Source organism: Sciurus carolinensis, chromosome 2 (assembly GCF_902686445.1).
Source record: "Sciurus carolinensis chromosome 2, mSciCar1.2, whole genome shotgun sequence".
NCBI lineage: Eukaryota > Metazoa > Chordata > Mammalia > Rodentia > Sciuridae > Sciurus > Sciurus carolinensis.
In genome coordinates this window covers 100,181,573-100,195,355 of record NC_062214.1, presented here as the reverse complement: position 1 = coordinate 100,195,355, position 13,783 = coordinate 100,181,573, and the positions used below count along the sequence as shown (strand labels likewise).

General features: G+C 34.3%; 1 protein-coding gene across 1 annotated transcript in view; it reads right to left on the bottom strand.

The window, feature by feature from the left end:
* Wdr72 (WD repeat domain 72) overlaps positions 1–13,783 on the bottom strand; it is a 206,265-nt gene that overhangs the window by 160,868 nt on the left and 31,614 nt on the right. The window contains exons 3-9 of the mRNA XM_047540696.1: positions 12,285–12,391; positions 6,901–6,979; positions 5,573–5,747; positions 4,879–4,955; positions 3,662–3,781; positions 2,670–2,815; positions 2,194–2,290 (exon numbers count right to left, since the gene is read on the bottom strand). Of these exons, the coding sequence (XP_047396652.1) occupies positions 2,194–2,290; positions 2,670–2,815; positions 3,662–3,781; positions 4,879–4,955; positions 5,573–5,747; positions 6,901–6,979; positions 12,285–12,391 (801 nt within the window). The remainder of the gene's footprint in view (positions 1–2,193; positions 2,291–2,669; positions 2,816–3,661; positions 3,782–4,878; positions 4,956–5,572; positions 5,748–6,900; positions 6,980–12,284; positions 12,392–13,783) is intronic.

Sequence of the window (13,783 nt, the reverse complement as noted above, 5' to 3'; positions counted from 1 at the left end):
CAAATTTTAAAAAGTGCTTATCTGTCATCATCACTCTTAGTTCATGTACCCAAATTCCTTATCTGCAATCCTCAGGGTGTTTCTATCCCAGCTACCCGCACCTTGGCCCTGCAACCTTGCTCTTGAACTGAGACATGAGAGTAAGAGTTCCTTAATGGTCAGGAACCTTGCCCAAGGGTCTGAGCAATCACCAACTGTGAAGTGAGAGTCGGGGGTATCCTCAGAAAGCTACAGAATGTAAGGATGTATCCCCAATCTTGCTCTACAATTTCATCAGCAGGTATGTTCACAGGTATTACACTTGCTCTTAGCCAAAAGGCCGAGAAGCAGTTGTTCACAGGTATTACAAATGGCAACTCTCAAAACATGTGACTGCCAAACCTCCAGATTTAATTCTATGGTATCACTCCAAAAAACGAGTATAATCAAAACTATGTTTAAAGAGCAACATTTTTTCTAGGCTCACTGTATCTCTCAAACTCATCCTTCTAATTCTACCACAATGCCTTCATTGCCTCCTAACTGCAGGGGAGACTAAGGTGTGTTATATTTAGAGAACACTGGTAGTGTCTGAACAAAGAGAGTAAGTTTCGCTTTAATGTTTTCACTGGATAAAGGACAAGCAAGGGTCTAAGGATGGGTGATCAATGTCCTTCAGTTTTAGGTTACATTATTTATATTTCACTGACTTCTAAGCACTTCCAACTTTAAAGACACGGATGCAATTATGATTCTCTAAATAAGAATTATTGGTAGAAAACTCATACATTTATATCTTTACATTTTGAAAAACATGGCAATGTAGTTTCCCGTTAGTTTTCTTAAGTTGTTTTTTAAAGTATTATGTATAGCATTGATATTTGCAGTAGTCTAGAAGTTTCTGAAGGGTATGACTTACAATTGGCTTCTAGAGAAAACTGTACTTTATAAAAATAAACTGGAGGAAAGAGCATGCCCTTTAAAATAAATGAAAAGCCTTCCTGAGTAATCCACAGTGCTGCTTCTGTGATAAACAGCAAAACAACAAGAACAAAACAAAAAGGAAATGGTTCTGTTGGTGCCAAAAAATAATTTTAAAATCAGCCCTTAATATATGCCATAATTCTAAAGTTTGTTTATATTCCAGTGGCACTTGGGGTTCTAAATTTTGGCTGCACAGCTTCTTAATCGAGTTCTGGAAACAAAACTTTTCACAGATATATTAAAGGGACAATCATTGAACTATAGGATTTCCAACAGCTCTGATGCCTAATTAAGAAAACCATCATTCTGTAAAAAAGGCATGCTTTCTTGGTTGACACATCAATAATTCAAAACTCTTCCTTCCTCCATGAAATACCTTTTTGGATAATTAACTGAGGACCAAGTCTAGAGGTTTAAAAAATTACTTGAAGGAACACCCACCACTGAAATAAAACAACTGCTTAGATTTTCAGATTTCCTCGAGTGTCAAGGTATAATTCAGCAAAGAATCAAGCTCACAATTATGTTCTCAACTCTCAGCCAAAAATCATATTTGTTTTAACAAGAAAATTTACTCATAAGAGTAGTTAAGTACGCGTGAAAATGATCTTGATACATGGTTAAGTTTTTTTAAAAATCAGGATAAAACCACCTCATAATGTTTCAAAATTAAAGTAGATACATCAAAATGTTAACAATGTTCTGTCAAATCACCTTTCAAGACTGCCAAAGGAAAAAATGTGCATGTATGTGTGTGTGGGGAGAATAAATGTGACAAGATGTTACTAATTGCTGAATATAGATAAAGGATATATAAGTGATCATTGTACTATTCTCACAACTTTTCTAAATATCTGAAACATTTCCATACATGAGAAGGAAATACATAAAACAAAATTTAAAAATTCACAGTACATATTTATGATAGTAAAATTAGAATTTTAATCTCTCCTTTATTTTCTTCAACTTTTGTAATTTGCCTATGATAACTAGGTATTGCTTAATGAGACACAAAAATAATTTTTTATTTTTATAATTTTTAGACATCTAGATTTTTAAGCACCAAGTTTTCTCTTCAGTAGTCATTAACAATTAAACTTGATTTTCTCATTAACAACTTCATGTGATGATTCAAGTTAATTTTTTCAAGAATGAATCTGTTACAAACAAAGCAACACTCACTCAACGGAGGGAAACAGCTTGGAGGTAGCCACTCTTTTCTTACATTACCTTGTTTTCCTCCACAGAAGTAGAGCACAGTAAATGAGGATAAATGGTCTCTTTAAGCACTCTTCCATCAGCAGGGTATATGCTTTTTGAAAGCCCACTACATCACAAAAATGAGAAGCAAACTTTAGAAATTTGCAGTTCTTTATTTGCGCCCCCCCTGCCCATTCTCAAAAGCCGGATGGTACCATTCAAGTTTCTAAACTCTAGTTAGAAAATGTTGGGTTAATAATTACAAGTGACTTTTTGAAAACCCAGCACCAGCTGTACAAGTTATACATGGTTAATCTCATTCCTTCATCCCCTGCTGTTTTGTACAAAGGCTGAAGCCTACCAAGCCCAGAGTAAATCTTCTAGTGCCAAAGTTGTTTTGTTCTGGTTTTTGATCATGGGCAGCATGCAGGGATTTTTCCATAATAAACCTCCCAAAGTTCATTTTCTACCTGAATGTTTTGTATGCTGCCCCCATCTGAGCCCACCTGTTCAGCAGCTGATAGATATAACTGTGACCATCTTCTGTCCAGATGAGGATTCTATGAGCAGCAAGCACCTCTCCACCAGCAAAGAATTGCCCATTTCTACTAACTTCAGTCCACAAAAGGGAAAAATCACAATAATCATAAACCTAGAATGACAATCATAATGCAACAACATATTAAATATTAGTAACAGACCACATGATACTCATGGTTCAAGATTACATTTTACTAGTACTTTTTTTTTTTTCACATTTATTCGAAGGTAGGTTTTGAAGGATAAAGTTTATTTGGTTGTCTCATTCCAGAATGTGCTCATTAAACACACAAACCCTAAATCCTAAATTTATAAATAATTTGATTCTTTTCATGACTAGTCTAAGTTTAACATTTGCAAATTTATATAGCAGAAATCCTTTGTTGTACAATTTACTTTAAATCTTTGTTCAAAAATATATTATCACACACAAGTAAGACAATATAGCTTTGTTCATTGAGCCAGTTATGTGTAACATTAAAGAAAAGAAGAATGCTAGAAAATGAAGCAAAGAAAAACTTAGCTTTTTTCTTGCAGTCTTCGGTCAATATAGTCACAAGAAAAGAATGTATGTTTCCTAGAAGTGAATGTCATTAACAGAGAAAGAAAAAAAAATCTAAAACTAAGATTAATCTCTGTAGGTAAAATATTTTAGTTTTTTTTTTTTTTTAATTCTGGAGAGCACCAACTTTTAAAAATAATTTAGAAATAAATACTCATTATTATTATGGTTTGTTATTAATAAAGTTAGAATATACTATGACATATAATATCTTGAGAAGCAAATTGTCTAAAAAAGGAGTTGAAAACTGATCAGTCATGAAAGACAAGTCATTCTACACTTTTGCAATACCATTATAAATATTTGTATTATATATAAATCATATTCTTATAATTATTGTCATGGACAAAAACTACATTTGTACATCAATGGTATTTATTATGTTATTTTTACTACCTTCCAACATTTAGAAAACACCACCAACAGAAGTCTCTCAGTGTATGTACAAAATCGTATTGTCTGGCAGTTCAAGGAGTCAAGAAACTTGGATTCTTTTTCATAGACAACTTGCTTTTCCTTCAAAATGAAAGAAAAACATTTTAGTTTTAATTGTTAGAAATTTATATTTGACCATTAGAAGACCTAATCCCATATGCCTGAAGTAGACCATTATAGAAGCAAAAGTACCCTAGTTTCCTTTTGAGTGTTTTGAACTAAGAAGTTTCCTTTCAAAAGAATCTGTGAGCAGGAAATCCATTTGAATTCAAAGACTTATTTTATATGATCACTCAACAAACACTCTGGGGAACCATTCTGGATGTGGAAAAAATAAAGATACTGATGTTCAGACATGGCAGAGAGATTGAACAAAAATTGTAAACAGTTTCTAAAAACCTGCAGTATCTTAATTACCAAAATTTTAAAAATGAACAAAGTGCTTTGAAAACAACACAAAAGTGGCCAACAGTGAACATAGACTACAAGGCCCTCAACTGTCCACAGTCATATCACCCTGAATGCACCTGATCTCATTTGAAGTTAAGTAAGGTTGAGCAGGTTTAGTATTTGGATGGGAGACAAGGCTCTCAACAAGGCTCTGATAATGGGTTGTTGGATGAGGTATATATTTCTTGAGTTCAGCGAGCCAACACAATTCCTAGGCTTCCTCAACCTCAAAATTCCTAAAGAGACCCTAGCACTCCTTGGGAGGGCCTAAACAATATTGTCACAAAATAAACACAATGTCCCTTCCTTTGTTCGTTACTTCAATGTGTAGCCTTATGCCAGGAAGAGGTGATATGCTACACTCCTTGGGGACAGGATCCACAGTTGTTCATGGTACTACTTATATACCCAGAAAAAGGGGATCTTCTGCTTATAAGGGACAAAGAGATATTCTGCTACAATTTTTTTTAAATTAAAAACATCTCTGTGTGTGTACATGTGTCTATGTGCACATAAAAACATTTGCAAGGAGAAAAGTCGGAAGGGTACAATCCAACTGTACGGATGCCCACTCCTGGGAAGATGAATGGGGGAAGTAGATGGAGATAAAATGTATATATGTCTACATCATTTGAACTTTTAACTGTGAACATGCAAAACCCTTATAATTTAAAAGTGTCATTAGATATACTTAAAACTGGAGAGAAGACAGTGTATTTCAAGCCAACCTGAATGTTATTGATAGATGAGGAGAGATCCCATACTTTGAGCTCACCAGTTACTGATACCACCAAGAGAGAATCTTCTGTAAAATGAACAAAGATCACATATAAGCTAGCCAGTGCCATACCTGATTGCTGTAAAAACCATTTCATAGTCATTTAAGGATTATGCAGGACTGTGTAGGTAGAAAATATTCAACTTGGGATTTTTCTTAAGTAAAAAGTAGACATTTCATACCATGTTCCAAATTTGCTTTAAAATTTCAAAGTGATTCCTGTGTATAAGGAATGTATCACTAATGGAAGAACCATATTATCAATTATAAGTTGAGAATGTTCAAAATTCTTATTATAAAAATAAGCTAAGGAGCCAGTTTCTACCTTCTTCTGTCATCGTTAGTATGACACCCAGAAAATACAGCAAGGCAAAATACTGCTCAATACTCTTAACATATCATGCAAAACAGGGTGATGGAAAACTAGATTCTCCTCTCTCCACTTATCTTAACATCTTCCTGACATTTTAATGACCCACTGGAGTGGGTGTTCTCAGTTTTTCTTGATCTGACTTTCAGAAATATCTCCACTAACAGGCAAATGTAAAAAGCACTCTAGACTCTTGCCCAATAATTTAACAAATAATTCAAAAGTAGATGAGTTACATGCAATCTCTTAGCAGTGTACAATACCCAACCATTACCTTGAATTCTCATGGAATGAACAATACACATGCAGTTGACCCAATCAGGAGACTGAGATGATGTGAAAGTATGAACAACAGCCAAAGTTTTGGCATCAATTATAAGGACATCTTGATACTCTCCACAGCACAGAAGCCAGCCTTCTCCAGTCATCCGGAATGAGCAGTGGTAATACTGTACAAATGAAAATCAAAGTAAAAATTTAATTATCATAACATTTAATTTAATTTTAGCTATATTGAAGACTACTCTAAATTTTAGTTTTAATAGTCATTCAATTAAAATATTAAACTGAATAACAACAAAACTTTCTTTTTGCTGATTTATTTTATAATCCTATGGTGTTGATTTCACACTTCAGTTTCAGTTGTGTTTTGCCATTTTTCTGGAGAAAGGGGGATCCTTTGGAAAGAAGAAATAGTGTTTTAAATAATGGAAAACCCACAAGTATATTATTTCTGGAGTGTTTTTGCTAAACAGCAACAATAAAAACCTATGTTCTTTAACCTAGCAATGCTACATGTTGATAAGAAATAAAAGTATTTGAACAGCTTTTGAGAAATTCTGGTGCCAAAAGGGTTTTGGAAATGATTATTATTAAAGATCAAGTAGTACAATGTACCTTTAATGAACTCTCTCACTGTGCAGTTTTGGCCCCAAAAGAATAGAAAAGAGTTTGTGGCGATGGCAATGCCAGGTATCAGCACTAAAAGCAACGTGTGACATGTGAAGACTGTCCACACAAATGGAATCATGTGACTACCTTACATATGCTTGGAATCCATCCACTAAAAGCCAAAATCTGTTTTAAAAATTGGGAAGTGGAGCTGGGAATATAGCTCAGTGGTAGAACAATTCCCTAGCATGTGTGAGGCTCAGTTCTATCCCGAGCAATCCAAAAAACAAACAAGCAATAAATAGATATATAAAATAAATTAGGAAGTGGTTATAAAGGTCATGGCTACAAATAAAAGTTCAGAAATTAAGAACAATGAAAAATGAAGACCTTTCCCTGCTTTATAAAATAGTGCATCATTTAAACTGACTTCTTTATGTGTGTCCATGTGGATTTTGTGAGTGTCACTAAGGAAAAATATGAAAATTGTCTTTCAAAAGTAAGATACAGAAATAAAAGAATCAGGGAAAAAAAAATCTATTGAACAGCCAACTTTTGAGAAAGAAGAGTGCCAAAATAGCAGATGATTACTGATGTTTTACTCTAATGACAAATAATTAAAGAATATTCCCCAAAGATATGCCTTTAAATATGTATCATAGCTAATGCTCTAAATGAGTTGCAATTCCGAAATGTTCTGAATGTACTTACACAGATGGCAGTGTGCCTGTAAGGAAGTGTGGCTTTCTCCACACACTGTCCATTGGTGACATTCCACACACACATCTCCCTAGAAAAGATAACTTTGTATTATTCCCTGTCATTTCCACTCAATTGGCTGGAATAATTTTTGTGCCACCAAGTTTATCTTCAGCATCGTGCTTAAGCACAACCTGATCGTTTATGTGGCTTTTTGTTACAGATTACTGGGCAAGAAAATGTTATGGTCATTAGTGGGGTTGACATACTGTATCTGTATCTTTTAGTTTGGGTAATTACACTGTGCCACTGCCTGCAAACCTTACTTAGGACCAACCTGGCCTACAACAAATTGTGGGGATACAGCTATCACAGTCTGTGAGTGACAATACAACAATCTTTCCATGGAAATCGCATCCTTTAGAAATGGTTTATTTCACTGAACTTAAACTACATATTCTGAAAAGTACACTACATCAAGTGCTGCATCTTCTGGAGCCAAGGTATCATTTTTGTAAAATCAAACAGCGCCACCAAGAGGCTACATTTGGTCTATCATTGATGCAGCTCCCTTTTTTTCTTTTTAAAAAATTTTTTGTAGTTGTAGATGGACAGAATGCCTTTATTTTGTTTGTTTATTTTTATGTGGTGCTGAGGATCAAACCCAGTGCCTCACACATGCTAGGCAAGTGCTCTGCCATTGAGCTATAGCCCCAGCCCTAATACAGTGTCTTTTATTTGAAATCCTGAAATCATCCTTGTCACTTAATATTTAGAAAATTCTCAATGCTTTGAAACGTTTACTTGTTTACATAAATGTTACAAAAGCACATAGATACAGTCTTTAAGATGCAGTAACAAAATACACCCAGGTAGGGGAGTTTAAATCGATGACTTCTGTCTACAAAAACAAGAACAGTTATTTCAAAGTTGTTTGATAATATTGTTCAATTTTAAACAGTATTTTAAACTTGTTTCAAAAAAAAATTTACAGGCATTAAGTCAAATGCTATTTATAAGGAAAACAGAGACTAATAACATTAAATACTATATGTATGTGGTAATTGGAGGCTTTGGGGGAGGGGTTCCATCACCAAACACTAAAAATCAGTCTTCTAAATCAGTGGCTTTTAAAATGGAGTGAATTGGATTCCCTTGCCCCTTCCTTCACTTCCCAAGGACATTTAGTAATGTTTGGAGATAGTTTCAGTTGTCACAACTAGGAACACACTACTGGCACCTAGTGGGGAGAGATGAGGGATGCTGCTACACATCCTACAATGCACAGAATCATCTCCCACAACAAAGGCTTGTTTGTTCAGTCCAAAGTATTAATATTGAGGTTAAGAAACCATATTCTAACTATAGAAACAAAATATTCAAGGCTTTCCCCAATCTGTTTCTATCCAAGGATTTGAGGCAACTTGAAAAGCAAGTTAAACAGGAGAGAAACATGTTCTAAAAAATAAGATTGCAAGAAAGGTAGAAATTAAAATAATATAACTCTAAGGCAAAGCAACTAATAATCCACTGTAAAGTTAAATAAATATATCTCAAAGGTAAAGAAACTAAACCTTAAGCATCCAACAATAAAAAAAATCATTAGTTCTACCAGGGATTTGAGTTTATCATCATGGTTTTTCAACTCTTATTATACATCTTCAATCACCTACAAATCTTTCAAAAAATTAACCTCTAGGATTATAATTCCATGGATCTGTGTTGGGGTCCTTGTATGTGGGGTTTAAAAACCTCTTTGTCAATTGAATTGTTCCTAGATAAACCAAGGTCTAAACTAGTATCTCTAAACTCTGACTATACCATAGAATTATCAGAAAACTTTAAAACTGCTGAAGGCAGGAACCAAATCAGACATGAAGTCAGGGTAATTAAATCACATTATTCAGTGTTGAAACTTGGACTTTATTAAAAGCTTCTCCAGTAATATTAACTTTTATTTTATTTTATTTGGGGATTGAACCCAGGGGTGCTTAACCACTTACCCACATCCCAAGTCCTTTATATTTTTTTTAGACAGGAGCTCACTAAGTTGCTGAGGCTGGCTTTTAACTTGCAATTCTCCTGACTCAGCCTCCTGAGTCACTGGGAATACAGGTGTGCACCACTGTACCCAGCATATTAATATTTTAAATACAATACTTTTCCTATTTGTTTGCTTATCATCTTATCTTCTATTTAAACTTCAAAGAAACACTAAAATATCACAAGCAAAAACTGACTCTTTGCATATCAATTCTGGTAGAATAAAGTAAATCTATGGTGTATAAAAAGTAGCAACAACACTTCAGCTTTTTAAAAGATGAAATCTAATTATTAAAATGCATGTTCTTTTTCATTTTCAAATATTGTTTCCGATGATTGTACATAGAAAAAAAATCACCTATAATTATAAAAAAGCAAGTTTACCAACTTGCTTTTTATTTCAATAAGAAGTACAGAGGAAATATCTATAGTATACAAAATTAGGAAACCATTAAATTCTCACTACAAGGCCATAAAAAGTGATTTTTTTTTTCTTATTCAACTCTATATCCTGGCCTTAGTATCTCAATAAAAATTCACTTAGGATACATGTATTAGTTGCTATTCTTCTATACATTTTCCATGTTTTATAGAAATACACTTTTTTTTTGCTTCATTTATTTTTCTCCTATTTGTGTGCTTATAACGCTATTATTGCTTTGCTCAAATTTCAGTGGAGGGAGAGGAGATAAACTACTTGGTTTGCCATCTCAAATTAGAACTCTGTTACATTCTTCAAACCCTTTTCCCTTGCCTTCCATTATACTTAATGGCTTTTCTCTAGTATGGTCAGGTTCCTCTTCTTACTCTGCTTCTTGAGTAGTGGTCCTCCTTAGGTTTTTGTTGTTGTTGTTGTTGTTTTATTTTTTATTTTTTTCAGTTGTAGATAGACACAATACCTTTATTTTTTTCTATGTGGTGCCAAGGATCGAACCCAGTGCTTCATGTGTTCTAGGTGAGTGCTCTACCACTGAGACACAACCCCAGCCCCATCCTTAGGTTTCTGTCTGAGATTCTCTTATATTCTCATACTTGGGTGAATCATCTATTCCCATGTCTTCAGTAACTACCACCATGCTATTGGAAGCCAAGACATCTAGATTTCTACCTGTAACTAGCTACTAGATATTTCCTCCTGGAGGACTTGCAGGAATTCACACATCTTATATTCAAAATGAAACATAGCAGCTTCTTTCTTCAGTTCTTTATCTCAATGAATGATATCATCACTAGCAAATTTCCCATCTTATTCTTGATTCCACACTTTCTCTCACTGGCCAAATGTGAGGTATGTGCTACTCCAAATATGGTCTCTGAGGTAGCAGTATCAGAATATTCTAGGATTGTGTTAAAAATACCAGTTTAGACCCCGGCCCATACCTACTGTTTCCATGTCTCTAGGAATAAGGCCCAGAAATTAGCCAACAGGCTCTGTAAGTGATTCTGACACACACATGGGTTTTAGGATCCCAGTCTTAGAGGCCTGCTAGGTCTGGCACTTGCCTCACTTTCTGATCTCATCTCTTCTGGTGACTCGAAGTTTTATTAATAAGTAATAACCCTCTATACCAGTGCCAAGACTTTTTCCTTAAAGTTTTATTAAATATATATATTAATATAAAATATTAATACAGCTATATCAACCTTATTTTGGTTAGTACACATGTGATAAAAATTTTTCCCATCCATTTTCTTTTAACTTTTTCATGTTCTTATACATTTCTGTAATTGTCTAACAACCTTTATAATTTAACAGGGGGGTCTCAGTGTTATCATATAATTGGAATTACTATTTTATCTTCATTTATTTCAACCATCTTATTTTGCACTTTCTATTGGTCTCATTTTCTTTCATTTCTGATGTCTTCTTTGGATTAAACAACTTTTTATTCTGTTTTACACTGGAAGTGTACCCTGTTTCTTTATTTTTATTTATTTTGTTTGTGTGGACATGCAATATGTGCATGTAGCTTAAAATCTAAAATTAATCAGCATCAACTGGGCATCGTGTCCCATGCCTATAATCCCAGCAGCTCCAGAGGCTGAAGCAGGAAGATAGCAAGTTCCAAACTAGCCTCAGCAATTTAGCAAGGCCCTATGCAATCAGCCAGATCCTGTCTCTAAATAAAATATAAAAAAGGGCTGGGGATGAAAAGTTAATCAACATCTTTACTCACACACATAACAGCAGAAAATATGGAATCTGGAATTGATACTAGTGTGCTGTTGTCAGCTAAGATTATGTGTATGTATGGGGGTGGAAAGAATGTATATCAACAGTATGTCTTATACTCTGTGTTCATTTAAATTTTCTAAATATTTGCTGGTTTTTCTCAGTATTATTTTTTCATCTCAGATCTTCCTTCTGAAATCATTATTTTTCCTACAGAAGAATATCCTTTAAAATTCCCTTATCATGGAGGGTCTGTTAGTCATGAGTTCTCTTAGTTTTTATACTATGTATATCTAAGTATACATTTGTCTAACTATGATCCCCTATTGCTATACTATACCCTCTGATATCTGTTCTGTTAGCCATTTTGTTAAGCTATTGTGTTTAAACAAGTAGGACACCTGATTCTTTATTATTCTTTTGGTTCACAGAGTTCAAAGGTATATAATATCACTTTGGGTGAAAACCAAAAGAGGGCATTCTCTTGTTTTAGCCAGCAACTCAACCCCTCATTCACAAATACAAAATGAATTCCACATTCCTAGTATACTTTGGCAAATAATTCATCAGCAGTCTAGCTCTTCTATTGGAAGACTTCTTCCAGCTAAGTCCTATTTCACTGGAGCAGCTTTGCGTCCTTGAAACTTCAGGCAAATCGTGGTCTATGTTCCTTTTCCTTTTCTTTCCCACCATTCCATTCTCAATTGAGTCCTCTCCTCTGTTAGCATCATAATAGCATCAGACAAGAGAATAATATGAAGAATGTAATAACTGAATTGTTTTGTAAAACTGTAAAAGCTTAGATAAGTTTACTTAAAACCTCAAAGTAACTAACTACATGAAAACAGAAAATCTGCTGAACTTTTCCATTTCCAATTCTATTCTTCCAGGCATTTGTCATTATTCTTCACATAGTAAGGGGGCCAGAAGGTCTGATATATTTCAAAATGTTTATCTTGGTCCCCACCCAGCAAAAGAATATTGCATTGAGAGTCACAATACTGATTACATTCCTTGACACCAAAACAAAATGTACTCAATCATTTAAGATGTATCTTTTCCTAAATATAAAAGGAACATGTTGATTACGGAAATGTCTTTTAGACCTAAAGTCATACCCCACTGCAATCTTCAAAAATGGAGTGGAATAAAGAAGGGAACAAAGTTCCACACATCTTACCCATTTTCAGCAGCACTGACAACATATGGCTGTTTAGAGAAGTCTCTTGCTCTTGCTAAACATGTTACTGAGGCAGAATGGCCAAACAGGAGTTCTTTAGCTGAAATCTGAAAATGATAAGAAGAAGCTTTCACATAACTAAAAACTGTTTGAAAAGTAAAGACATCTGTTATATTTTAGAAATTAGGTGTCCCCCAGAAGCTCACATGTGAGGCGCTGCAAGAAAATTGGAAGGGAAGTGATTGGGTTATTAGTGCATTTACCTAATTAATCCATGAATCTGCTGGTAGGGATTAACTGGGTGGTAACTGTAAGTAGGTAGGGTGTGACTAGAGAATATAGGTCATTGGAGGCATGCCTTTGGGTATATAGTTTGTCTATGGCGAGGGCAACACTCTGCTTCCTGGTGGTCCTCTCCTGAGCTGCCTTCCTCCACCATCACCATGCCCTCCTGCCTTGATGTTCTTTCTCCCTTCAGGCCCAAAGCAACAGAGTTGGACTATGGACTGAAACCTCTAAACAGCCCCAGGTAAACTTTTCCTCCCCTAAAATTGTTCTTTTCAGGTCTTTTTGTCACAGTGGCAAAAAAGCTAAGTAAAATAACATTATATTACATATATGAATTAGGAGACCCTTTTATATCATACTTTTTCTGTACATACATTTCAGGAAAACCGATTTATGCTATCTCAAAATTCATAGAATAAAAATAAGTAAAACAATTGTGCTGTACATAATTTTTTGTTTGTTTTGGTTTGATATTCATCATGAAATCTAAATGATAGACAGACCTGTTTTACAGAATCTAGGTTTTGAATACAAATAAATCAGTGTTGATGCTTATGATATGTAAAATGTCTCCTGAATGACAGTAGCATATAAATGTGTAGATTTCAGAACTGCAATAAATTTATGAAATAACTGAAAATATTACATTTTTTATAACCATTATATTACTTTATTGGCAATAGGAATATAAATTAGTACAGCATTTGGGGAAAAAAATAGAAATTCCTCAAAACATTAAAAATAGAGCTATCCTATGGCCCACCAATCTTATTTTTGTGTATGTATCCAAAGGAATTGTAAATCAGTAACTTGAAGAGATACCTGCACACCCATTTTCACTGCAGCATTATTCATAATAACTAAGATATGGAAATAACTTAAGAGTTCATCAACAGATAAATGGATAAAGAAAATGTGCATATATACATGTACATACATACACACACACAAAGAAGAAGTATTATTCAGTAATAAAATAGAAAATCTTGCCACTTGGGACCACACAGATAAACCTGAAGAACATTATGCTAAGTGAAATAAGCCAGACAAACAAAGACAAATACTGTATGATCTCAATTATATGAAGAATCCAAAATAGTCCAACTCATAGAAACAGAATAGAACAGTGGTTTCCAGAAGTTGGGGGTAAGGAAGGAATGGGGAGATACTGGTCAAAGGATGCAAATGTTGAGTTATAAGATGAATAAGTT